Source organism: Pleurodeles waltl, chromosome 6 (genome assembly GCF_031143425.1).
Source record: "Pleurodeles waltl isolate 20211129_DDA chromosome 6, aPleWal1.hap1.20221129, whole genome shotgun sequence".
In the NCBI taxonomy this organism is placed as follows: domain Eukaryota; kingdom Metazoa; phylum Chordata; class Amphibia; order Caudata; family Salamandridae; genus Pleurodeles; species Pleurodeles waltl.
The window spans coordinates 1,460,141,238-1,460,168,321 of NC_090445.1; the positions used below are offsets into that span (position 1 = coordinate 1,460,141,238).

The 27,084-nt window shown below is 42.2% G+C and overlaps 1 protein-coding gene across 34 annotated transcripts in view; it reads left to right on the forward strand.

The window, feature by feature from the left end:
• The window catches only part of ANK3 (ankyrin 3), a 1,678,649-nt gene that overhangs the window by 956,477 nt on the left and 695,088 nt on the right, over positions 1-27,084 (forward strand). Inside the window, exon 1 of one of the 34 annotated variants that reach the window (XM_069240944.1) lies at positions 2,773-3,018. The exons of the other annotated variants lie outside the window; for them this stretch is intronic. Within the exon in view, the coding sequence (XP_069097045.1) occupies positions 2,983-3,018 (36 nt within the window). The 5' untranslated portion in view covers positions 2,773-2,982. Of the gene's footprint in view, positions 1-2,772; positions 3,019-27,084 lie in introns of those variants that run through there. 34 annotated transcript variants of the gene reach the window in all.

The window sequence follows — 27,084 nt, forward strand, 5'->3', positions numbered from 1 at the left end:
GTGTATCAGCATCAAAAAGGACCTCCAGACCACGCTGCTACCCAAAAAAGCAGGTTGTGGCCCAAAAAGCGGCCCGTGTCAATCGGCCGCCCACGACGGGGACCACCAATCTGACCATGGCCCGCACGGGGGATGCCACTGGTCTACGCTACATCACACAACTCTTACTTTGTGATTGTGGCCTGTGTACTTTTTATTTTTCTGCTGCATCATTGTGTTCTGTTTCAAATGTTTATACATCGACACGAGCATGGTTTGTAATTCCGGATTGCTTGCAAAGAGTTGTACTGTTGCATTAAGAACCACGCCTCCCTAGTAGTCACCCAGGACTGTATCTCAATTTATCACAGATTCCAGAAGGTAGGGGGCGGGCTTAGAATTTCCCAACCTCTCCTCCAATTTCGAGAGCGATGCCTCTCATTTTTTTAACAAAATTTTCCACGTGTAAAATGTGTTCTCATCATTAGTTTTGCCTCCTGTAACTTATAAGGTAAGCATTACTTGTCACTCGAGCGTGCCAAGAGGGATGTTTAGTTTTGTTCTCATTTTAAATGTGGGATGAAAAAGTCTCTTAGTTTTCCTATTCAGACTGAAAAACGTATCTTCACAAACACACAGTGGCATGAATATAGTGATGTTGTGTAACAGACGAAATCTTTTAAGCTTTCCCTTTCAGGCTTGACAAAACATACATAATTAAAAAAAATCCATTCAGGGGCACTTGCAGAATGTGAATTCACAGCCCCATATGATGAGGCCATATGGGAGGCTCACCTCAGAGGGGGCAGGGAAGGGAGGCCCCATGAGGCAGTGAGGCACTAGACCTCAACATGTGAAGCTTCAGGCAAACACACCTCCATGAGCAAATCCACATATCACGTGGACCCTGCAAAGAGAAATAACAACCATGGTAATGCAATAATGATATTTATAATGAGCGCTATACAATCACGATTCTAATTAACTATACACTAAACGATTATATAGGTGTCGATGTTGTGCCTTTAACAGGAAGCAATGGACAATGATAATATATTTGTGCTGTGAGGACCCTCGAACAGCCAAGTTTGGCATTACAAAACATCCTACATAGAGGTGCATGTGCTAGACTGCAGACTGGCTCGATGTGCTGTATGCTCACCGCTGAAACATGCAGTGAATTCCACGTCTCAAGTTTGACTTCATCCTTCATACTTCATCTGTGCGAAAGCAGACAAATTGAGTACCATTAGGATTGCATAATAACTGTTATTTACAGTGCTCTGGAGTGTAGTATGAAGCTTGTTCGGCGGGTTAAGCTCTCTCAGTCAATATCTGACCACTGTAGTCCATCCATTCTCTTGACACTTTCCAGCCCCATCAGTGCACCTGCATTTTCATTACTCCTCTGGGGCTGTCTTGTGTCTTTTATTTTTGGAATTGTGTTAATCAGCCAGCAACTCTGATGATGGGACAGTAAAAGTGGCATTCTATTGTAATTAGCATGTCAGTTTTAAATTAGGATGCTAAATGGCAACATTTTCATTTTTTGCTGCAGAAAGAGTAAGAAGGTAAATGGAAGTGCTTTAGTTATATGCAGGGACACTGGAATTATGGGACAGGAGAGGACCCAATTATGCGGCGGGGTTGACTAATTTATGTGGCAAGAAGAGTCCAATAATGCATTAACAATGGCAATAGCTCTAACTCTTGCAAAGTCGAGACCAATTGCATTGCAAATGCTTGTTTTTTTTTTTAAAAGGGAGCTATATACAGATAACCCACCATATGATCCTACGACCAGTGTCCCTGATTAGCGTTTTTTTTAGGTTTCTTTGTAAGCGAGGTCCAGCAGCTTGTTTTTTCCAGCAGCGGTTTTAGATGATGTAATCCGCTTTTTCATGAATCTGCACATTGTGAATGGTTTCAACGAACTCTGGCTGTAAATACATCGGAGCTGAAGGGGAGCCGAGTAGCTGCACCAGTTGCTGCTGAGAGAATAATCGGAGGCTTGCATTACGTGCATACAGCCCACTGGTCGGTGTGTTCAGTGAAGCCAGTGTGTGGTTTATGGGTTGGCTTTTCTCCAGTTGGATAGTGCTGTCTTCCAGAAACGTGCCAGTGCCTCGAGGAACAGCTGTGGAGGGAGGGTGTGGCACACGCATGAGAGGCCTCGTTGTACAGCGTGCCCAAAAACCCTGTTAGCCACCTTATAAACACTACTGTGCTCGAATGTCTCCTTCAGACATTTGCCCGGCCTGGTTCAACCTTGTTCCATGTGGCAGGGCAGAAAAAAATATTGGTGTTGTGCATAGCAGCCCTGGAATTTTGTCTGGGAGCACTCAGCAATCCCTCGTGTGGTTTTCTATTTTTAGCCTGTGTTATATATATATATATGCAGCAGTTGACCAGTTACTCACTGCACACTGTTTATCTTAGCATGATATTAAAAAAAAAAGGGCGGGCACGTTGTGGAGATGAGGAAAAGCAGGTATAGGTGCAAAAATTATAAATACTCACTAACTGGGAAATATGAAGACGAAGTAAATTCGGCTGCCACGGAGCTCGAAAGGCAGGCGTGAAATGGTGCGCGGCAATCACAGGGCCCTGCTCCACAGAGGAAAGAGCTGATAAGCAGAATGACAAAAGCTGGTTTCGTGAGGGGCTCCGAGCGCCTGCCCCGCACCAGCGGCCGATTGCGCTGCTATTTTTGGTATTCCACATATCACGGACACACTGAGAGAATGATTGGAGCGCACAAGTATGGTAAGTGAGCCTGGAATCTTGGGGCACGCGCACGGTGTGGCGAGGAAGGGCTGCAGGGCTATCGGGCTACACTCCGCTCTGCCTTTGTTTTCCACGGTTAAGGGGGTCCTCGCCTTCGCCTCTAGCTGGCTGCCCTGAACAGCCTCGCATTCCCATTGAGCAGCGTTTTTAGCTGGGATGCTGTGACCGATGCGCGTTAGCTGACTGACTTATCAAGTTTCACTCTTGGCCCAGAAAATGGCAGTGGAGGAAGAAGAGCATTTCTCCGAACACGTAAGCCCCCGCTGATGTTAAAAGTGATGTTTTTCGCGTGCATTCTTCTGACCAAACCTTGTTTATTTGGGACAACCTACGGGCGTGTACTGAGGTGTGCGTTTTTTATGCTAGCTTGCCCTTGTCTCTTGTTTTTGTGTTCCCGTGAGGCAGCAGAAATGTTTACCGTACGTACTGTCATCTGAAAGCCGTATTAAACTAGCCTTTTTGTGACCGGTACATTTTGCATGGGATGTGTGCTGAAATACTGAAAAGGGATATTTGTTTACCATGGACTAAGCATTTCGCATCTCGAGAACAAGCCTTGCATGTGCAGCATAATTTGCACGATAACAATTCTTGAAGCTCGGACGTTCGGTGCACTTTTTTGCAATTAATATATACAACGGCATCTTACTGCAAGGTGATGCTTGGTTATCTACTGTTTGTGTGAAATGTATGCCTTAGAAGATTTGTCGTGAAGGTCAAAAGGTCATCTTAATATTTCGCTTCTGTTCAGTTTTTTTTTTGTACTAACCCCGTTTTTATCAGCACATGTACAATAAGGTTTGTGAACTTCGCCCGGAATTCAGTTTTTAAGGTAGTTTGACACACTCCCGTGAGACTTTCATTCATTGTTGCCTCGGGTCATGACCTGTGAGTTGCTGTACAGAAAATATGGAGCAGTAGCCTTGAGCAGTTCCTTTTTGTCTGAAAATGTAAGAACTGCTGCTAATCGTCTGTTTACGCCTGACTAAAAAGGATCACTTTATGAAGACATTAAAAAAAGTTGGGCATACAATTCAGAGGTGGCACTTAACTAAGATTACAGTTTCCCAGTTTTGGTAATTACGTTTTGTACACTACTACAGGTAGTTTAGATGCCTCTAACGAACGGTGAGCTGTGAATGATGTATGAGCTATGACGTTTCTGCGTAGATACATTTTCTTCAAAAGAGCGAGAGTCTACTTTTTGATCATATTCCAAAGATGTTTTATAATAGTTTATTTTATCTAATTGTAAATTGGTATGTGTAAAAAATGTGTGTGTATATTATATTACACAGTGGCTGCCACCTCTGTGTAGTTATAGTTCGGTCAGAGTTTCCAAAGTATGAGCTTTTTTGTTTTACTAATAGCTTTGACGTCCTTTGAGTTTGCATTGCTCCCCCTCTCACCCCCCAAAAAAGCTCATTCACCTTAGCACTTTCTGGTAAAGTTTCAGGGTGATATGTCAAACAGGGGACAATAAAAAGTGGGAATTCTAAAACACAGGTTTCCCATTTTAATTTCCATAGGAAAATTAGTGCCCTCTCTGATTAAGAGTGGTTTTTCTCCTGTGTGCCCTTTTGGTACTGCAAGAATTATACCTATCTGCAGTACTGCATGATCTGAGCCATCTCTGAAGCTTCCACTCCATGGTAATGGTACTGTGCAAGCTTCACTAGGAGACACTTACATGCTACAAGCAGTACAATGCGGTGGAAGCGCGAGCACCAGTACCGCTGAAGTTCGTGGTACCAAATTCTTTTTTTAAATTTTTTATGTAGTTTGATTGTCTGGTGGGGTGGACCTCTCACAGGGGTTGGGCACAGGGCCTTGCCAGGAGCTAGGCCCAGCAAACACCCCCCCCCCCCCCCCCCACCTCCTCGCCACCAACCCCACTGCATATTGCCTTTTTCAGTGCACAGAGGGATGTTGGCTAACAGCTTCAGGGTTGGAGGGACGGCCAAGTCCTGTGTCCAGCCTCCGCTGTGCACAGCCAAAGAAGGGAAGTTCGCTGAATATGATCACAAACACTCTATAAATCACTGAAAAAAGAGAATGTTAACATAACAATATACTTTGGCAGGATAATAAGATCTTACCTCAAGTTAAAAGACAATTAAAGAAATTCACTGAAAACAACAAAGGTGAAAGTGACAAATTTAGTTAGGTGTTGAAATAACCTAACACTAATGTTTAAAAAAACAAAAAAAAAACAACTGACATTTACCAGTTATAGGTTACTGAGTTAACTATAACTAGTGCTTCCACCATGCACCGTTTATCACTTTATATATTGTGAGATCATTGATGACATCCCAAATGACAGGTTAATGATAGCACCATAGTCACATATTTACTCTATGAACATGTTTGGGTGCATAGCATAGAAATATCATAAGTCCTGCTGGTAAGCGTAGTTGTGCGTGGTGAAAGTTATATGGTGCACCGTTTCCAAATCACTAAAGTTTAGTATTGCTCCATGTTACACCAGATAAAGGCTAAGTGCACCTGCTGTTAGCTGCAGAGGCATGTTTCAAAGTAGGTTGTGGCTTAAACCCAAAGCCTTCAAAAAATGTGTGAGAAAGGTCAATAATGTCCGGTTCCTCTGACATGGAAACAAGCCACAATTTTCTTTACTTTAAAAAAACGAAAAACAATATTCTGGATCCAGCACAATGAAGGTTTCAACCAGGCCACCCACTGAATCTATCTTGATGGCTGTTTTGGGCAATCTTTATCTGCCTACTCACAGGGGCATTCTATCTGGCCTATCCACCACTGTTAATGATATCCTCACCTTCTGTTGCTGCTTGGGTTGGTAAAGCTGGCTTTGGGGGGCGTGTCTTGGGTTGGTTTAGATCTTTCTTGCAAGACAAATAACAATTGGTAGTACTTTGTAGATTTCAATCCTGCCAAAATAATGTCCTATGAGATGCCACAGTGGTCTTCCATCAGCCCCACTTTATTTAACATATATGTGAGACCACTTGCTTCGCTGATGCATTCATTCAGATTCACATTTTATTTATTTGTGGGCAACGTTTAGTTGCTGGCAAAGTTAAAAGGAGATGCCAATCTTTGGCAACCTTCAAAGATGTTTGTCAGCAGTGGCAAAGTGGTTGATTCACAACAAGTTCTAGTTCATCATTACTAAGACCGAAGAGCTAGTTGTGGGCAATTAACTGGACAGCAGGATCAACTATTAGTGGCCCAACAATATAGGGCCAATAACCAAACCTTTAGAAATGGGAGGGAATCTAAGTGTCATCTTTGATTCCAAATTTGTGCTTTCCAGTCAGACTACCGAATGAATGGCATCTTTCTTTTTGATTTTAAAGACCCTGAAAAACATCTTAGTCCTATGCCCACCTTCTACAAGCAAACAATGGTTCACGATGCAATCATGCGTCGCTTGTATTATGGAAATTGTGTGTACGTAGAGATTTCTAAACATCTCTTAGCTAGGCTCCTGACTGTGCTGACTATTGTTGCCAGCCTTTTTCTGGGCCTTTTGAGGCGAGATTCACTTAGCCACCATTCTTTGTAAAGTTGACTAATTTACTATTAAAAATGTATCATTTTTAAATTTGTCTGCATTGTGCATCACACATTTATGGTGTAGGACCTGTTGTTTTGCAAAACAAACATAAATACGTTCATTCATGTAATCTCAGATCCACAAAGCTTCTATAAATTTTGAAAGCTCAGTTATTTGTTTTACGGTGCCAAAGCTTTCTCTCTCTATACAACAAAGTGCTAGAATTGCCTACCCAGCATGTTAAGGAAGCAGTCTCCAGTCTGAAATTCAGACAGCTGTTGAAGTCTTGCTTTTTACTCAAAATGTGTAATTTGTTCGCTTACTTATGTTAGGTTAAGTTACTTTTTCTTTGCTTTTTCTGTGTCTCGCCAGCATGCCCCTCAGGGTACCTGTTTGTGCTTAATAAATTAAAAAATATTATTATTAACATCGTTCCAAATGACCATAGCATGCTCCTGGACCATAGCCAAAAGGTTCCATCTAGCAGGAATATCAGTGTAGTTGCACATCTGCTAAATATGGCCATTTAACATGTTCTGGGTCGGTCTAGACACTTCTCTTTCAACAAGTAATGCAAACATGTACCAACAGTGTTATATCTTAGACAGGTAATCCTTCATTTACACCTGTATGCAGAAGTATTTCAGTATGAAGCAAAGCAGAATCTTCAGCTGGAATGTAAAACCATTGCAGACCATATAGACAGCCCCACTTGGCTTAGATAACTGAAAATGTAGACTTTTTATGTTCTGTTATATAGCAATAACGAACTTGTAATGGAAACAACAGATGCTCATCTCAGCTCATTTACATTGGCTGACCATCTGCTCACCATCTATCAAGGGTGATGGTTGTACATCTAAGGTTTTCAGATGTGTGCCGTGTCTTGCTCTTAACCATCACTTACTCACTACTGAGGACAGTTCATAGACATCTATATTAGGCTTCTACTTGATGCATGATCTTTGCAAGATCTCCCTATCACTTGGGGCCAAGTGTTCTTGTCGTTAAATTTGTAATTTTGTTGGTTCATTGCAGTGTCTTTAGGCAATTGATGGTTTACGTGCTTGTCTGGTTCAATTCTTTATCGTAGGAGCCTTGATTGTGATCAATGGTGCAACAATAGTGCTTAACAGAGCAATAATATAAATCAGTCTTTCATATGCTTCAATGCTGTTTCAAAGCACTATTGGGAATAGCCATTAAAATAGGGCCAAGGTGATTATTGCTAGACTCTGCTGTGCACATTCTCTGGTAGCTGTACTCATGTTCGTGTGTTGTACTATCTTACTTCAAGAGCTTTAGTGACTAAAGCATACATAGTTCTGTTTTGACAACCCTACAAACCGGGGATATGGATTATCATAGTAAGCTGCATTGGCAGGTGTTATGATATCTTTCTGGAAGTTGCTGCTATTACATATTCCTCAAAGCCTGAACAGTTTGAGGAAGAATACATGTGGGAATTTATATGAGGCATAGATTGTTCCATGTGGAATGTTAAATATGTTCACCTGGGTCATAGTTGTTTTGGCTGGTGCCTCCTCTTTGCCCTTCCACATGTATTTCTCCACACATAAGCCAGGTTCCCAGAACCCAGAGCACACACATATCAGACTTGGATAAAGAAAAGTTTGAAGCTGTCCATTGCTTGTGTACATGTGAAGAGTATGGACATTTCAGAAAGTAATGTGTGGGCATTTCATGGGGAGTGATTTCGAAGGTATACTTGGCAATTGCCATTTTCAATGCTTTTTCAACGCTTTCTGTACTTTTGACATATTCCTGAGTGAACCCAAGCATAAGTGGTGGGATGCAAAGATGGTGATGGAGAAGACTATACAAGAGAAAGCATTCCAAGATGAATACTTTTCCTAATTTTATTGGTGTGTATTTGCTGCAAAGCAAACATTCTGCACAAATGTGGTTAGAAAAAACATCTGTTTGCTAAGGAATATGCTCTTATTGTGAATTTCCCTTTTTTAAAATCTTATATTTTTTGGTGGAGCAAGTGTGCAGTGATAACATCTTTAGGATACACAATCATATGTCTATTTATCTTTAGATGTTTGAGTATTTTGAATATATGGCCCACTGCGTAGTTCAGTTCAATGCAATTCAATTCAGTATTCTTTATTTGGATTAAAAACAATCTATTAAAGACGTACACAAGTCAGAATATAATAGTTAAATTGTTCATATACATCAGTTCATATAAATACAAAAACAGACTTGTCCATTCCGTACAAAATTTAAAATATAACACACCCCATTTAAAAAACCTACAAAAGGTCTAACAACTAAAAACCATAAATACAGTTTATGTAATAAAAAGGTAACAACCTAAAAATACTAGTTAATCCAAATCAGCCCTCTGAGTTGGCATTCTGCTATTCTCCGACGTGAAGCACCTGCCAAAAACCGAGCTACACTAAAACAGATCAAATTAGTATGCAGTAACTGTAGGTAAATGAATGTAGGCTTGGCCTGAATAAAGCCTTCCCCTCGCAGCAAGGGTAAAATATAGCGCCATCTCAGGGCAAAATAATGATCACAAAAAAAAGAAAATGCAGAGTATTCTGGTTTGAAAAGTTATCACAGTGACAGGGAGGCAAAATAACGTCTTTATGGACTTTCAATGGGGCAACTAAAAGATTTGGCAAAACATTTAGTAAAAATCTTATTAATAAAAAAGCATTGGTGGAGAGATCTCACTAACCTGAGGTAAAGGCTCCATCCCTGGCGCACTTTTCAAAATGACATACGCCTGCAACTTAGTTTTTAACCACTCCTCCTTCTCCCTTACACCTTTGGCCCTCTCCCACTGGGTAGTTAATGTGTTACCCAATATGCAAAGTATGATTGTCATTTAATTCCAAAGCATTTTCAAATGAATGACCCCTGTTTAAGTCCACCTGTTTAGGGGCTGCAATATATGTGTAGGTGTGCAAGCTTTCGAGAGCAAAGATTTATTTTCCCATATGCTATCTTACCACTCCATACCATGCAGTAGCATAGGCTCCGTACTGTCTGTTCCCAAGGGCATAATGATTGCGAAAGAATAAGAGCGCTATCACTGGCCTGCATATTGCACTTGGAGATTACCAATGAGGATTTTATAAGAATGTAATTACAAGGGCCCCAAAATAAGAGTTGAGGTACAAATTAGCTGTACTTTTGATTGTGGGTCAAGGTAAGGGTCGCCAAAGCCTGTGTAGGAAACCGTCAGAGGTCGGAGAGAGAAAGCTCTGCAGGTACAAGTGGTAATGCTCCATATGGAAATGGCAATCAAACAAGTGAATAGAAAAAAAGCACAGAAGCGCTGCTAAGGCAGACAATGCGGGCTTCCCCCTGAGGTGCACACTGAAAAGTCTGGATTTCTGATGGTCAAAGGTTAAAAAAAAAAAAGCCCCTCAAAAGTCCCACATCTAAGCAAGTTGCGGTTAAAATAGTCCAATCATCTAGGTTGTAGAAAAGAGCTTAAGTAGCAGGCTTCTATGTTTTAATCCTAAAGCAGAAACAATACTCACAAGACTGCAACCACCACATGCAGCCAAGAGGAAGAGTCATTTCTTGAAAATAGCAACCAGTACATTGTTACCAATAAGAGTACACACAGTAACCCAGAAGGGGGAGAGACTGCCATCAACCAAGGTCTGAATAAAGGGTGTATGTATAGCACAAGTGATAACAGGACAAAACGCAGCTGCATGGGCCCCCAATGATAATGTACTGGATAAACTGGAGTTTGGGTCTAGAGCAAGATTAATGGTCAATTATGGACAGAGGCAAAGTGTCTCCTCATTTGCATGGGGCCATGTTTGTAACGTGTCCCTAGAGTGCCACATAGTATAATAATGTGATAACGATCTCTTTCCTCCTCCTCTGTCTTGAAAGTGAAAGAGAACCAAGTCCCTGTGACTTCTGGGAATTTAGTTCTTCCAATGTCCTATAGATTTCTCTATGGTTTCAGGATCACAGGAATTTAGAGAGTGTATTTTATGCAATCAGTACATAACTGTACCTGACTTTGAGACCTTTCTGAAGAGTTGGTAAAACCATGCAACGCAAGAGGACAGTCAAGGACAGATTCTGGTAAAAAATTATAATTGATACATTTGAGCAGCCATTTAGCAGAGTTGTAAAAATTATACTTGACCGATTCATTGTTTGCGATTATCAGCAGTAAAGCTTATATGACAGAGAATTATTTGACCAACCACTATATTTGAATGCGGTTGAAAGTGAAAGATGAGGCAACACATTGAAAGGGTGTGCTGCAGTAGGCACGAGTAGCGGAGAGTTGTTCATTAAGGAGTTACTCGGATGCAAACTTACATGATTCACTACAGGAAGGAACCTTTGCCTACCCCTTACACCAACATGGAAACCATTCAGCTTAATCATCATTGTGGTTGTGCAGAGGTTCTCTGTGCTCTCTTGTAGACATTATATATTTCCTCTTTTCTCATTTTGTTATAAGTTAATGAATAAATATAAAGACTTTCAAAAGAATATGATTTATTCTTTTTAGATATGTTCAAGATATACAATGGAAAGAGTCCACTTGTTGCTGTTTCCGCAAGCTATTGTCATGATTGCTACTCAATTTTAGTTATGTGTTTACTGATTTTGTCTTTGTATTCATTATTATATAAATTGTTTAATGTAAGAGCAAATCAATACAGATAGGTTTTTAATTGTTTTATAATGCTTCTGGCTTGCAAAGCCCCTTTTAGATGAATTAACGTTTGTTATATTTAAGTCAACAGAGATGTAGTTTAATTTTTATAAATCATATGTTCATCTCTTGATATCGTTCCGTTACCAATGTTTCCATTAAAAGAACAAACAGATTGTTTTTTAAACGTGTTGTTAAAAGGTCGACAGCTTCAAATCATTTCACTGATCTAATGGTGAAAAACCAAACTATAATCAAACCAAATTTAGAATATGCAGTTTGTTTAACTCTGAACACACGTAACAAGTGGTAAGGTTCTTATTGATTTGTGAAGGTGGGAGGAAGAGTGCATGGGCTAGAGTAGTCACATACCCCTGCCTGCCTGCCTCTTTCACTTACTTTAGTGTTATACATTACGCAGATAGATAGCATAAACATTTATCAATTAAAAATTGAGTACTTAAAAATCTATTCAAAATCTTTGAAATCGATGTCATTAAGCTCCCGGCAAGACTCAAAGAACATTAGTACTTTTATGCTGAAATTTGAATCTTTGCATTTAGTTCACCAATATGCTTTTAAACATTACAGACTTTACATTTATAGAATGGTTCTAAACCAGTGCTTAGTTTGAAAAAAAAACATAAGTGCCAGGGCCCTTGTCTGGAGGCCGCTGCAGTTTGCTTCACCCACTGGCCCTTCCTGCGCCGCCAAGGACTGTTCCATCCAACCACTAACCATCACACGCCTGCAAGTGTAACTGTTCAGACTATTGAAGGCTCCCACGTTGGTCATTTTAATGTATGTTACAAAAATAAACTGTGGTTGTGCTCACCCCTGTGGCAAACTGTCATAAGTGCGAGAGTGACAATTAGGTACCGGTGCAGAACACGGGAAACCAGAGGCTCAAGTTAAGCACCGTTCTAAACTGGCTTGAGGCTCCATCACTGTTTCCCCGGAAGAGATACATCTTAACATACCTTGCTCTTTGACTTAATTTTCTTTATTTTCCAAATTATAATCGTTGATGAAGTGTGTTTGCCTTGGTAGCAGTTTAAATGTCAGTGCCTTGTTTATCCAAATTCTTTTAAAGAAATCATAAACCAGGTTCTTTGATTTCTCATTATGGTGTTTGACCACTGTCAAGTGAGGCAAATATTGCCTTTTCTCTATTGCTGTCTTTCACCCCAAATTTACAAAGAATGGTTGAATGTGATGTTAGAACAATATAAAAATCCCATATTATGATATTCTAGAGACCAAACCGATAGTAAAATACTAAGATGATGCAGTGCATAATCTTTTCATTGAATGAAAATAAGCTTTATTTAAGTATTGTTCTTCTTACATAACTTGTATTGTTTGAAACTTACTGTCCAAGTATTACTGTTTCCCACTTACTGCTAATCAATTTACTAACTTAAGACTGTATTGGCCTTGCCAACATTTGAATATATTATGTGCAAATCACATAACTCGTTAGTGGTGACCGTAAAGTCACTTAGATTTTCACCGATGACTGATATTTGTAAACGAAGGTCAAGTAGCAGCCTTAAACAGCAGCTTTGTCACTTATGTACAAAATGTGCATGCACTCTAATTGGGCCAGCGGATATGAAAGAAAAGTCAAACATGCATAACAATTTGAACGTCGAAGAGATGCAATAAATATGAAAACAGGTCGATTACATTTTATAAGTATTTCTCCTCTAGGTAAATAGGTTTAGGTACCTGAGATGATTTCACCAAATATGTGAAATGAGGATGGTGGTCTTTGCTAAGATTCCAGTGCATGTGCTATACTTTTGAGAGAGTTAATAGAACTGCACCAATAAAAACCTTCCTCCAGTGTGCACTTCCAGAAATCGAATGATTTGTACATCACCAGAGAAGTTAGGGCATACAGATATTGAAGGAGTATTTCCACCCTCCAACTTGAGACGTCACCAATTCCTTACCCTGTGAACCAGAGGTGGCAGCGCTAATGACGTGGGACTCTTGCCTTTCCCAACAGACAAATGAGCTCATATCTTTCATTTTACCGAACTTTGTTTCTCTGCTTCCACTGCTATACATTCATGGTGCAGGTCTAAATTAATAAGTTAATTTGAATTCCAGTTTCCTGATTTCTTAACTATTTGATTCATTATTGTTTTGAAAATGGAATAATTATGTATGTGTTTTCATATACTGGAAGTATATCTACAAAGCAACAGAGTTTTGCACAGTAGAGCACGAGGGCTCGGCTACAGTTTGCGGAGCAGAACCCACAAGGGGTCAGTAGGCTGAAGATAGCTTGTGGCTTGAGTCCTTGTTAATGCTTCGGGTAAAGGGACAGAGAAGGTGTTCTAAGGTCCAGAAACAATGGACGTTTATACACTTGTGATGAATTGCTTGTAGGTCAGTCTCTTGAGTTCTTTCCTGATTTGGAAGGTGTTTGAGTCCTGGCAGACATTTAGGCTGAGGATCACAGATTTTATCTACAGAGTTAGTATAGGTTTTCCTCTAAAAAAAAAAAATAAGGGCTACTTGCCCCTATTTCCCCTGATCATTCATATATGTATGTAATGCATTTTCCATAACATTAACCACTCAGTTATTTGTGGGAGATCAGAGTGAATAGTGCTCATTAAAGTGCTTTTGTTCATACATTTTCTTCATTCTGTTATTGTGGAGATTTTTAGGCAATCTGTTCTTCAGATATCAATGTTTCTTAAATTCTAATTAACATACCTAGTGTTGCATCCTCCACATGTTGCCTTCTATATTACTCTCCAACACCTATAACATTTGTAGAATGAAGATACAGATTATCTCTTATTTTAATGTGAATCACCTGACGCCAGATTCTTAGGAGCTGTGTGGGGTATATCACTAAAGATTCACGATTTTACCTTTTTAACAGATGCTCATTATTTAAGATATTTTTGTCCAATATTTTATCAACCAAATACTTTATTTTTTATGGATATTGATAATAGCAATCAAAATGGGATTGTTGCAGATGGCAAATTGAAAGCAGAAGCCGCAGTCACCGGATACCGTTGCTGCTCTACCTATGTGGACCGGGCATTTACATCATCCTGCAGTGCACAGGATTGCTAGCATGTGGTGGTGACATTTGATAGGCTGCTGCATGATAATGCAGCTCACAAGAGGAAGCCGGCTGAACAGATTTGCAGAATTTTACTTGTATTCTTTATAGAAATGCCGGGTGAGGTGGTTTGTTTCCGTCACTGGTGCAATGAGCACCTCTTGTTGCGGCTGTTTAGAATGGTTAGTACATTCATTTGCATGCCCTATTTGACCCCTGTGGATGTTGTGCTACTTACTGTTGTTTACTATTTAATGTAATCCTCCTGCATGCTGCAAATGTATTGTGTATCTCAGGGCTGGTGCTGGAATTGTGACTGGGGACTTTGGTAGTGTGCTGACACTCAAAATAAATGCCCTCATTTTTGCTGTGGAATAGCTTTGTCCGCTGCTGCTGCTGCTGAGTGCTGCGTCAGGGAGAGGAGGAGCTGATCTCTTGTCGGCTCAATGTACTGCGGGCTGAATTAGTTCTGCTTAACTCCATGAAGCTTTCATTGTCTGGGCTCTATGCAAAGGTTAAAGATGGATACCATTTTGTGAAGTGTAGGCTTGCACTAGTGGTAGCCCGCAGTCCAGCGTCATTATTAATCAATGGTGTTCTTTGATTACGGTTAGTTTACCTACAAGGTGGTGCGACCTAGACCTAAATATATATGTGTAGCAAGCAATGCTATGTGCCAACCGCAGCAGCAAATCTTTGGGAATGTAGAATAAGCTGATCTTTGTCTGTCACTTTCAGTGTTTACATGCCAGTGTATGTTACCATACAAAAAAGTGTACCTGGTGTCAATTTATAAATGTTGTTTGTTGTTTGCTGCCCCTTCAAATACACGCACCATGCTCTGTGGTATACCTTTTCTGCTAAAACAAAACTTAAATATGTATATGTGTCTTCTATACATGCCCCTGCTTATTACAGTAGAAAAAGGATGAGCTCAGTGACCTTGTTAACGGCTGCCCTTGCCAGTGGTAATGAGGAGCCTCGCCAAGATTTGCTCTTCCCTGGAGAATTGCTGTACAGGGACAAGTCTTTGCTTTAGCCAGATACCTAATGACATAGGGAACCTTTGTGGAGGCAGATGTGTGCAGGGTGTGTTATTTCAACCATTCCCCCCGTAATACAGTTTTGTCACACATTTCACAATGTATTTCACTTGATTCACATGCATAGAAGGCTCACTAACAGCACGAAAAGTGTTATTGACTATTTGGCAACATGGAGGAAAAATTAGTTAGGACGAAGGTTGTTCAAAGCTGCGTAACTGTTACTCTGAAATTCTACGGCAATTCTGCGCAAGTGCTCTTTCAGTGCGAAATGTAGTTTTCTGGTATCTCGCATGATTTTCTTTTTAGGCAAGTGCGCACTTCAATTACAAGGTCTCGGAAGATATCTGCAGGAGACTGGTCTCTGCACAAAATATCTCTGACTTTAAGATTTTCTGTCACAGCAGTTTCCACAGACAAAAATTGTGATACTGTGAAATTTTGAGTAAGGTGTAATGCAGAATTTGGGAATTTCGCGAAGATTGTCTGTGTAATTCGAATTTCCATCAAGCCTAGTTGGGATCAGTGAGAAAGTGTGTATTTGGATGTGTTTTAATGAGGCTAAACAAACTATGATTTAAAATTATATGGGTGCCTTCCAACCTAATTTTCCTTCTCACCGGTGCTTACATTAGGATAGGTAACTATAGGTAAGAGTTTGAACTCATTACTGGAGAGATAAACAACAGAAGATTTCTGTTTTTAGCAGCCGCATATTGCAAGTTCAGCATAGCTTCCCTTTTTGATTCCTCACTGTGGACATTAGTTACTGAAACCAGTCCAATTATCAAATAATATTCAGTGCTTCAGTGTATTTTTTGCAATAGTTTTTTGACGTGGAATATCTATGCCAAAGTCTGGAAGACAGGAAATAAAGCATTACGTTTTGAGGAATATTATGTAGTGTGAATTTCAACCTCACTGCATTCTTGTCATAATAATAATAAATGCGTACACAACCAATTATTTATAGGATTGAACCGTAAAGTTGTGCTCATGTGTATATATCCGTTCTAGAATCAGGCCCTCTTTAGGGAGAGATTGCTGGGTGAAAATAAAAGCTTATCTATGTGCATCATTACAATTTCATGATAAGGTAGTCTGCCCAATGATGTTATTTTCACTCTTGACCCACAGGGAGGATGCTTCAGTGTTTCTTGGTTAGCCCATTGCCCGACTCGTTCCCAAATTAGGCTTTGGTAGGTCAGACACAAAGGAAATAGTTGCTTCTCTATGTTACCAGGGTGCTCTGTTTGGTGGCAGTGACCGAGCACTAGGCTTCTTTTCATAAGAGACAGTGCAATGATAAAATGGTAGAAAACCTTATAATATCGAAAATGTAGAAACATACTTAAAGTGAGAACATGGAAAGTAAACATACACCTATTGACATGAAAATAACACCTCCCGTTTACCACACAAATGGGGTCACGGGGCTCTGTCAGAGAAACACTAAAAACCGCTCCTGGATCCCTAATCGCAGTATAATGAAGCCCAATTCTCACTAGCTGTTTCTCCAAGTGTAGGTCTGGTATAATTTAGTATTTCATTCCATTTCTTTGGTCTAGAGCAGTAGGTCTAAACATTTTGATATGTGTGGACGCCTTCTTAATCATTAATGAAACCTGGAGACCCCGCACTGAAACATTATTGGAATCTGGGGCCTCCCTCTCCCCCCATTGAGTCATTACCGTAAGCCGAGGGACCCGGCCTAAGCATTTTCGATGATTTGAACCCCCAAAATAATACACAACAAATACAGAAACAAGCATTCACCAAACAAATACACAGATGATTAAATATTTTTTAATTCTCAAGCAAATATAAAAAAGAGCTTTTCTAAATTCAATTCACGTTACTCATGATCCATAATATATCCTGTTTGATGCACGTGCAGTACTCCTGCAAATCAGTCTGAGGTTACATCATTTTTAGCCGCCAGTTCCGAATTTCTTCAAGCTTACAGGAAGCTTTAACAGTTTCAATTTTACATTTAATTCTTTATTTATTTACACTTTTTAATCTGATAATGTTAAATTTTCTAAGCATTTGCAGACCTTCTGAGTAAACTTCAATGGCCCCCAAAGGAACCCTGGACCACAGGTTTAGAACAAATTCTCTAGAGAACCGAGCAGAGGGGGTTCTGGTAGGTCCCCTCTTGTGATGTGGGTAGATTTGCTACAGACTGATGGGTTGCCTTCCTTTGTTCTGGTTCTTCTTCAGGATTATTTCTAGGCAATGCATATTTTGCCTGCTTTTTTGCTCTTTGTTACCACTTTCTTTATGCTTCTCCCGTCTTTCTGTTGGACCAAAGCTCCGGGGTAAAGCTATGCACTGAGCTGACAATGTCAAACTCCAAGTATGCTACCTGGGAAGATCTTCCTTGACAGCTTACTTTAAAAATATGCTCTTGTTGTGGCCGAGTCACAGGTGGGACCCGTTTTAAGTACAAATATTTAATTTTTTAAGGCCTAAATGAGAGGAGTGAGTGTTACAGACAGAAGGAAAAGGTTAATCAAAGAACCCTGAACTTCTGGCGGGGACTACCTGTCCCACAAGCAGCTGTCACTAGGTTAGAGAGGCTAGTAGAAGGACCTTTTCTTTGCTAGCAGTATTTAACTCTACCAACTCCCTCTGCACCAAGGGCAAACTCATCTTCATCCGTTACCTCCTGGACAAGGCAGGGCAGGGCCTTCCCCCTTTCATCTTCAAACCCAGGAGATTATTCATAACATTTGGCACTCGGCCCATGAGGTACTTCACTTGCTGTGTTATGAGACGCAAACTCTGTGATATTTGGTGGAACTCTTGCATGACTGGGTGGAAATGTTATTATGTTTTACAACTATTTGCATAGCTTTGTTTTAGAACTTGTGCATGTTTTCCCCTTGCCCATTTAATAGGATCAATGGGGAAACGGAAAGTACTAGAGGGAGCTAAGGGAAGAGATAAGTCTTATAAAATTCAAAAAGATGCAGCTGATAATTATAGTTTAAATCGACCTCCTGTCTGAGGACGTTGAGTCCAATATAAGTCAGGAAGGATTGTTTAGTCAAAAGAACACTCCTGATAGAATTATTAAGTTTTGTAAGAGAAGAACTAACATCAAATTTGCCCCTGGCTCTAGCACCACTGTGCTGCTCTTGCAGACTTGCCCTGATATTTGTAATTCTCCTGTAACCAGTTTTATTAGCCAACCGTTATCCCCTAAAATCATTGTAGAATCAATTGTTACATGTAAGAACCGTCTTCAGCTCCTATGAGATGCTGGCAATATAACCCCAAAGACACCAATCCAGAGTTTGGTTCAAAATTTTTAGTTGTCGCAGCTCAAACTGGTCGGAAGGGGAAGGGGAAGGTAACATGACGATGGGGGTGAGCTGGAGCTCTTGAGAGCTGAGCTAAAAGAAATAAAAGACTTAGCCTTAGCATTGTTGCTCAGACTAGATGTTTGTATTAAAACAGAAATGCCTACAATAGCTAGCAATCCATCTTCTTATTCCAACATGCAAGACCAAGTTTGGAGTAAAATGGCAGTAAGAGATCAAGAAATGGTTCCTTCCTCCATAGGTGCAAACAGAATAGCACTTCTAATACCCCCGTACCCTGCTCAGTTCCTTTCACTTTTGCAATGTTTTGGTAGCTCACTGTAACAAACCCTTAGCTGAAGGTATCCCATTGTTAATTAGCATTGCATACAAACCCAGTCACATAGCAGTAATTACTGTAGCAATGAAAGGGGGCAGGGGTTCTGACAACCAGTGTATGGTGTCCATGGCTAAGTTTCCTAAACTGAAACCTGATTCTAGGGAAGACGCAGAGTCACTTAAGAATAAAGTAACCCACTGGATCAGATATACGCATCAATGCCAATGTCATATCGTATGATTTGATATTATTAGTGTGCAATGGCAGTCTTCCCGAATTGAGCACCTGTTTTGCTTTACTGCTTACTGAGCCAAAATACACACACTGAAAAGAGTCAAAAAGAATCTGTGGAATGTATCTCTTAATCTTAAGAAGACATTTATTGAATCACTTCGCAAGGCTTGTAAAGGAAGGTCAGTAGAACTGAAAGTGCATGTTTAAAATGTGCTCAACAATAAAATGAAAACATGTTGAAAAAATCTTCAATCTATAAACGGCAAATATATACATACAAAGGTACAGAGATATATATATATATATATATATATATATATATATACACATATATATATTGTCGCGGTTCTCAACGGTCTTACCCTCGCAGCGGAGAGGCGTAGGGGAACGGTCCTTGTTCCGACGGGTTCTGCTCTGGCCGAGGTAGGGGCGACCCCTTCCGGTAGCCACGGTGCTGTTTGGTATGAGCGAACCACTACAGTCCGTGCCCTCCAGAAGGAGTCCCAGAGGAAAAACCCCAGTAGGGTAAAAAACCTCCACAGGAACTCCCTGAAACGAAAGGAGGACACCAGGGTATTAGGACCGCAGTTCAGGAAGGCAGGAAAACAAAGCAAATCAGGAACAGACAGGATTCGCAGAAGGATATCAAATAGGAGCGTGACTATCACCAAGGAGTGTTGCAACGCAATGAACAGGCAGTTGGAATCCCCTTAAATACCCCTGGACAGGAAACAGGAAACAGGAAGTAGAACACCGCCATCTTGGATTGGGGAAAAGAAAACAGTAATGAATTAGGTATGTGTGTTAGACAATGCATGCTGGGTAGAGAGGGAGTGGTAAGCATGCTGGGAAGAGAAAAAAGGCAAGTATAAAGAACCCCCAGTGTAAGGGTTCGGTTTGTCCTAGGAACATCGGTAAGTGGTGGTGGGCAGGTGAATACATGCAAGAGAAATAAATGTTAAGCGCATAATGCGCTGTGTGCGGCCATGCCTGAAACCCCCTCGGGGTTTCAGGCTCTGCCGCGTCTGCCTTTAAGGCAGAACTTGAAAAAGGGGGAGCGGCGAGCGCCGTGACCCCCAGACCGGCTCCCTGGAGCCTTTATGGCCCTCGCCGGAGCCGCGGCGACCCCCGCGACCTGGGTGTCTGCCTCGGCGTCTACCGCGGCCCGGGCGTCGGCCGCGGCAAAATTAACGTGCCGCGCCGCGGCAACCTGAGCCCGCGGCCGCAGCGAGCGCTGCGGTGTAACAGTATGCCCCTCCCCGAGGCCCCGGGTTTGTGAGGGAAGAGCCGAAAAAAGCGGCGGATTAAAAGAGGAGCATGGACTGAAGAGGCATCCTCCCAGGAACACTCACTCAAAGGGTACCCCTTCCAATGAATAAGGTATTGGAGGCGCCCATGGAAAAATCGAGAGTCACAGACCTCCTGCACTTCGTATTCAGGCACATTGTCAACCAACAAAGGAGGGGGACAGGGCAACTGCCTATGAAAGAGATCAGGACGGTAAGGTTTCAGTTGCGAGACATGGAATACTGGGTGGATCTTCCATGTCCGAGGTAGGCGAAGACGCATGGACACTGGGTTGATCTTCTTGAGAATGAGAAAGGGACCATAAAAGCGGGGCTTGAATTTGTTTTGGGTGAGTCGGAGAGGTAGGAATCTAGAGGAGAGCCAGACCTTATCATGGACTTGATATAGAGGAGCCGCACAGCGTCTCCTATCTGCTATTGTCTTCATGCGGGACTTGGTGGACACAAGGTTAGAATGGATAATTCGCTGTATACCCCGTAGCTGTCGAACGAAAGAGGAGATGGCGGGAAGGTTGGAGTTGTCTCTCAGGGGAGTTGGGAAGGCCCTGGGATGGAAACCATAGGAGCCATAGAAAGGAGAGACTTTAGAGGCACTGTGTAGAGAGTTATTATAGGAGAATTCGGCAAGCGGTAAGTAGGGAGCCCAATTACTTTGTGTAGCGTTACAGAAGCTACGTAAGTACTGCTCGAGACCCTGATTGAGTCGTTCTGTTTGTCCATTGGTTTGAGGGTGGAACCCGGATGACAAGGCCACCTGGATCCCCAAGATCTTGCAGAATTGGTTCCAGAAACGGGAGATATATTGGGGACCTCTGTCTGATATAATAACTTGGGGTAGCCCATGTAGCCTGAACATTTCTTGAGTAAAGACCTGACTTAACTCCTTTGCCGTGGGTAACTTTCTCAAGGCCGTGAAGTGGGCCATCTTGGTGAAGGAGTCCACAGTTACCATTATGACGTGGTTTCCCATTGAGGAAGGTAAGGCGCACATAAAATCGGTGGATATGGTAAGCCATGGGCCTGGGGGAACAGGTAATGGGCGGAGTAAGCCCACAGGTCTGGTTCGGGGTGTCTTGGCTTGAGCACATGTAGGACAGGATAACACATATGCCTCAGTGTCAGCCTTGAGAGTTGGCCACCAGAAAGAGCGAAGCAAAAGATCTTGAGTCGCTTTCACTCCTCGATGACCCGCAATAGGAGAATCATGGCACATGTGTAAGGCTTCGATTTGCACTGTTTTAGTGGGTAAAAACAGGGCCTTATCATGATAATAGTAGTCATGATCTATGTGCAGCTGTGGACGTAACCTCTTTAGTTCTGTTTCGTGTAGACGGGCATATTCAGACTTAACTTGATCTAAAAAGGTCTGTGCTACCCCTATGATTTTATTGTTGTCGAATAAGTTTTGAATCGCGGAATCACCGCACCCAGGATAACGTCGGGACAGGGCATCCGCCAGGATGTTCTGAGAACCAGGGATGTAGGTGATATAGAAATCATACTGGCTGAAGAAGAAGGCCCATCGAGCTTGCCGGCTATTTTGGCACTGGAAATTTCTTAAACACTGTAGATTTCTATGATCGGTCCGGGCTTCGAAGGGCTCCTTTGATCCCATCAAAAAGTGTCTCCATTCAGTGCACGCGACCTTTAAGGCGAGTAATTCGCGTTCTAGCACGGAATAGTTTCGCTCAGAATCAGATAGAATGTGGGATAGATAGAATACAGGGTGTTCTAGGTCATCATCGTCTTGTCTTTGTAACAAGGCAGCCCCAATGGCTCTTTCTGAGGCGTCTGTGACAACAATGAATTGTTTGCTAGTGTCTGGGTGTCGAAGAATAGGGGCTTGACTAAAGGCTTTCTTTAAGTCCTGAAAAGCTGACTCAGCGCCTGGTGTCCAACAAAAACCTTTCTTTAGGTGTTCCTTTTTGAGGGTTTGAGTAATGAAGCTGGTTCTCTGGGCAAAGTCTGCTATGAACTGCCGGTAGAAGTTGGCTAGTCCCAGAAAACATTGAGTCTCCTTGATGGAAGAAGGAGATGGCCAGTTCAATATAGCCTGTACTTTGTCTGAGTCCATGGCAATTCCGGTTTGGTCTATACAGTATCCCAAATATTTCACTTCTATCTGATCAAATTCGCATTTTTCAGGCTTACAGAACAAATGATGTTGTCGGAGTCTTTCTAAGACTTGGCGGACGTGTTTGGAATGTTCCTCTGGATGAACCGAATAAATTAGGATATCGTCAAGATACACTACCACTGTTTGTTGCAAAAGATCAGAAAAGATAGAATCCATGAATCTTTGAAAGATGGACGGGGCATTAGTGAGTCCGAAGGGCATTACTCTATATTCGTAGTGACCAAAAGGTGTTCTAAAGGCGGTCTTCCACTCATCACCTTCTCTGACTCTTAGCAGATGATAGGCTCCTCGGAGATCCAGCTTAGTGAACCTCTTGGCTCCTCTGACTGCTTCTAAGATGTCTTTGATGAGGGGTAGCGGATACCGGTCTTTGATAGTGATCCTGTTTAACCCTCTGAAGTCGATACAGGGACGCAGGTCTTTGGTTTTCTTTGGTACAAAGAAAAGAGGAGCCCCGGCGGGTGAAGAGGAGGGAGTTATTAACCCACTTTGTAGATTCTCATCTAGGTACTCCTTCAGAATTTGTTTCTCTGGTTCGGTGAGGGAGTACATCCGCCCAAAAGGAACTACAGTGTCTGGCTCTAAAGAAATGGCACAGTCGTATTCTCTGTGGGGTGGCAATTCAGGTCTTTCTGGCTTCTGGAATACATCGATATAGTCCTGATACTGTCTGGGAACTCCCTGTAGAACATTAATGGATCCTCCCACCTGGGCAGGTGCTGTTGAGAGACTTTTTGGGGACCAATAATCCCCGGCCGGATAGCAATGGTGTTGACAAAAATGAGAGGATAACGAAATGGTTTTTGTTTCCCAGTTGATGTAAGGATTGTGCCGTGTAAGCCATGGAATTCCCAGGATCATGACATGGTGTGGTGATGAGATTAAGTCAAACGAGAGAATTTCCTGATGTTTACCGAACTGTAAACAGAAAGTAGGGGTGGTGTATTGTACCGGTCCAGAGGCCAAGAGTGACCCATCAACAGTATGTACCTGTTCTGGTATTTCTTTGGGTATTTGTGTTATTTGTTGTTCTTTGGCCCAGGTTTCATCTAAATATAGGCCACTGGCTCCGCAATCCAATAAAGCCAAAGTTCTTGCTTCGCGGCCATCAGTTAAATGGAGGATAACTGGTAAGAGAAAAAGAGCAGTTCCTTCCTCCCTGGAAGAGCAAATAGAAGGTATATCACGATATCCCGTCCTCACCCTTCTTACTGGGGACGGGAGTTGGCGTTTCCCAAGGGCTTGGTTGGACGAATGGGGCAGGCGCGAATTAGGTGACCAGCTGCACCACAATATAGGCAAAGCCCCTTCCTTCGTCTATGTTCCCTTTCGCTGGCGGATAGAGGTCCGCGAGCTGTGTCAATCTGCATGGGCTCTTCCTCGGTATTCCCTTTGGATTCAGGGCGGGCTTCCTCGGAACGATGGGCGAAGGGACGAGATGGTACTGAGTGAAAAGGCAAACGACTCTTCTTTTTCTCCATTCGTCGTTCATTTAACCGATACTCTATAGTTAGTGCTTGGTCCATCAACCCTTTGAGGTTTTCTATCCTGGCAGAATGTACTAGTTCATCTTTGATGTCCTCTCTTAGACCTCTACGGAAGAGTGTCACCAAGGTACGTTCCACCCAGGTTGTTTCTGCAGCTAATTGTCTGAAACGGGTGATGTATTGTAATACATCCTGACTCCCTTGTTGGACTTCGCAAAGAGCCTCTTCTGCTGACGCCTCGAGTCCAGGGCGTTCAAACATCTGTTTAAAAGTAGTGATAAAGGTGGAATAATTAGATAGACAGGGATCGTTTCTGGTTACTAGAGGTGTGGCCCAGGCCAAGGCTGGTCCTGATAAGGCACTAATCAAATACCCCACCTTGGTCTTATCTTGTACAAATTGCGAGGGGCGAAAGGCAAAGTACACCGTTAAGGCATCCAGGAATTCTTTTAATGTGGTGGGATCCCCGGAAAATCGAGGTGTAGAGGCGGCTACTGCAGGGACATCTGTGGTCCTGGAGGCAAAGGTTTGTCGATAAACAGTATTCTCAGTACGTAATTGCTGGAGTTCTTGAGCCTGTTGTTGTATCGTCGCCAGCAGGTCCTGGTTAGTAGGTTCCGTGTTTACCACTGGGTTATCCATAGTTCCGGACTGCAACAGGAATTGTGGGCGTTGCAATCTGTCGCGGTTCTCAACGGTCTTACCCTCGCAGCGGAGAGGCGTAGGGGAACGGTCCTTGTTCCGACGGGTTCTGCTCTGGCCGAGGTAGGGGCGACCCCTTCCGGAAGCCACGGTGCTGTTTGGTATGAGCGAACCACTACAGTCCGTGCCCTCCAGAAGGAGTCCCAGAGGAAAAACCCCAGTAGGGTAAAAAACCTCCACAGGAACTCCCTGAAACGAAAGGAGGACACCAGGGTATTAGGACCGCAGTTCAGGAAGGCAGGAAAACAAAGCAAATCAGGAACAGACAGGATTCGCAGAAGGATATCAAATAGGAGCGTGACTATCACCAAGGAGTGTTGCAACGCAATGAACAGGCAGTTGGAATCCCCTTAAATACCCCTGGACAGGAAGCAGGAAACAGGAAGTAGAACACCGCCATCTTGGATTGGGGAAAAGAAAACAGTAATGAATTAGGTATGTGTGTTAGACAATGCATGCTGGGTAGAGAGGGAGTGGTAAGCATGCTGGGAAGAGAAAAAAGGCAAGTATAAAGAACCCCCAGTGTAAGGGTTCAGTTTGTCCTAGGAACATCGGTAAGTGGTGGTGGGCAGGTGAATACATGCAAGAGAAATAAATGTTAAGCGCATAATGCGCTGTGTGCGGCCATGCCTGAAACCCCCTCGGGGTTTCAGGCTCTGCCGCGTCTGCCTTTAAGGCAGAACTTGAAAAAGGGGGAGCGGCGAGCGCCGTGACCCCCAGACCGGGTCCCTGGAGCCTTTATGGCCCTCGCCGGAGCCGCGGCGACCCCCGCGACCTGGGTGTCTGCCTCGGCGTCTACCGCGGCCCGGGCGTCGGCCGCGGCAAAATTAACGTGCCGCGCCGCGGCAACCTGAGCCCGCGGCCGCAGCGAGCGCTGCGGTGTAACATATATATATATATATATATATATATATATATATATATATATATATATATATATATACACAATGCAAAGCAAATAATTAGTAAAAATTCATCAACATGCGGCCCAGCTGCTCCTTCATCTTTCAGTAGCAAAAAGCTGTAGACTCCAAATATCAGCTGTGGAAGAGAAAGAGAGATTCTGTCCTCATGGGATGTCAGGCATTTTGACGTCTCAATCCTGACTGAAGTCTTTGAATCTCCCACTGTCAATCCTGGGTCTCTTATATACTTTAAACAAGCCAGAGGGGAGAGTTCTAGAAAACCTCCCCCGCTCCGTCCTTGTTATTCAGAAATTCTGGCTACTTCAGGTTAGTTTTGAAAGGAACATGTCAGAATAGGCTAAGATCCCAAGGTGCCCTCTCTCAAAACAAAACCGTTCCCTGCTGCACCATAAACATCATCCTAGTACCTTCTTATCAGCCTAAGCCCTTGGAGAGAAAGAACACGCAGACACGTAGAATAAAAACATGAGCAAAAAGCACATTGTATAATGTGGCCATGGAAAAATACTTGCAGCTTTTAACGTGGCGGTGGCTAAAGCTAAAATAAAGTCAATCGGCAAAATTAATATGGTGGTCACTAATGTGACAGTGTGCTGCTAGGCTAAGTGCAACGTGGAGTCAGTGGTCAAAACACAAATATCATTACAGCACCATTATTATGTTAAGCTGATATTGAAGACAGAAGTTTAGTTGAAGGTCTCATTTCCTTAGATTAACGAACCCTATGGACCATACAAGTAGGCATAAGTCTTGTATACAATTCAGATGTACACAAGACCACTGGCTTTGCCCTGTCTGACTAGTCTTTACTCCCAGTGGCATCACAAGTTCTGTCTAGTGCCCAGTGAGCCTATTGGCACAACTATTGTTCTGGTGAAGCTGTGTAAGGATGTAAGCAAGGATAAAGAAGTTAACTTGACCATGTTTCCCTCTCCCCTGAAATTACTATCCTGGAATATTGTGGGTATCGCAACTAAACACATTGATCCGGGTTGGGGTTCTTTCATTGATTGTCAAGACATATGCTTATTTCAAGAAACATGGACTGCTACACTATTTATTTAAATGGATTTTCTTTTTACATATAAGCTACCCTCTATATTAAAAACAGTATCATATGTAAATGTGGAAGTTTGACGGTAGATTATTTTGCTATTCTAGCAATATCTGTTGAATTCATAGAAGGTTTTGAAGTAAAAATATCAATGTTTATAACCGCTCCATACCAAAGGGCAAAGAATCTGACACACTAAAGCTGTTGGAGAAATTAATTGAATAATTTTTTTGATAGTCAGCCAGTGATAGTAGCCGTTGATTTTAATGTGACCTTTGAACCCTTTGAATGTGTATGCTCCTTTACAGCAGCAGACAATGAGTATTGCAGAATTCCCAGTCAGGAAACTAAGATGCTCAAGGGAAGTTCAAAGGCAGCTCTTCAGATGATCTCAGTGACTGTTGTTTGGGTTTGCAGGCATGCAATGGACGAACAAAGTCAGACGTGAGTGGAGAACATACCTTCAA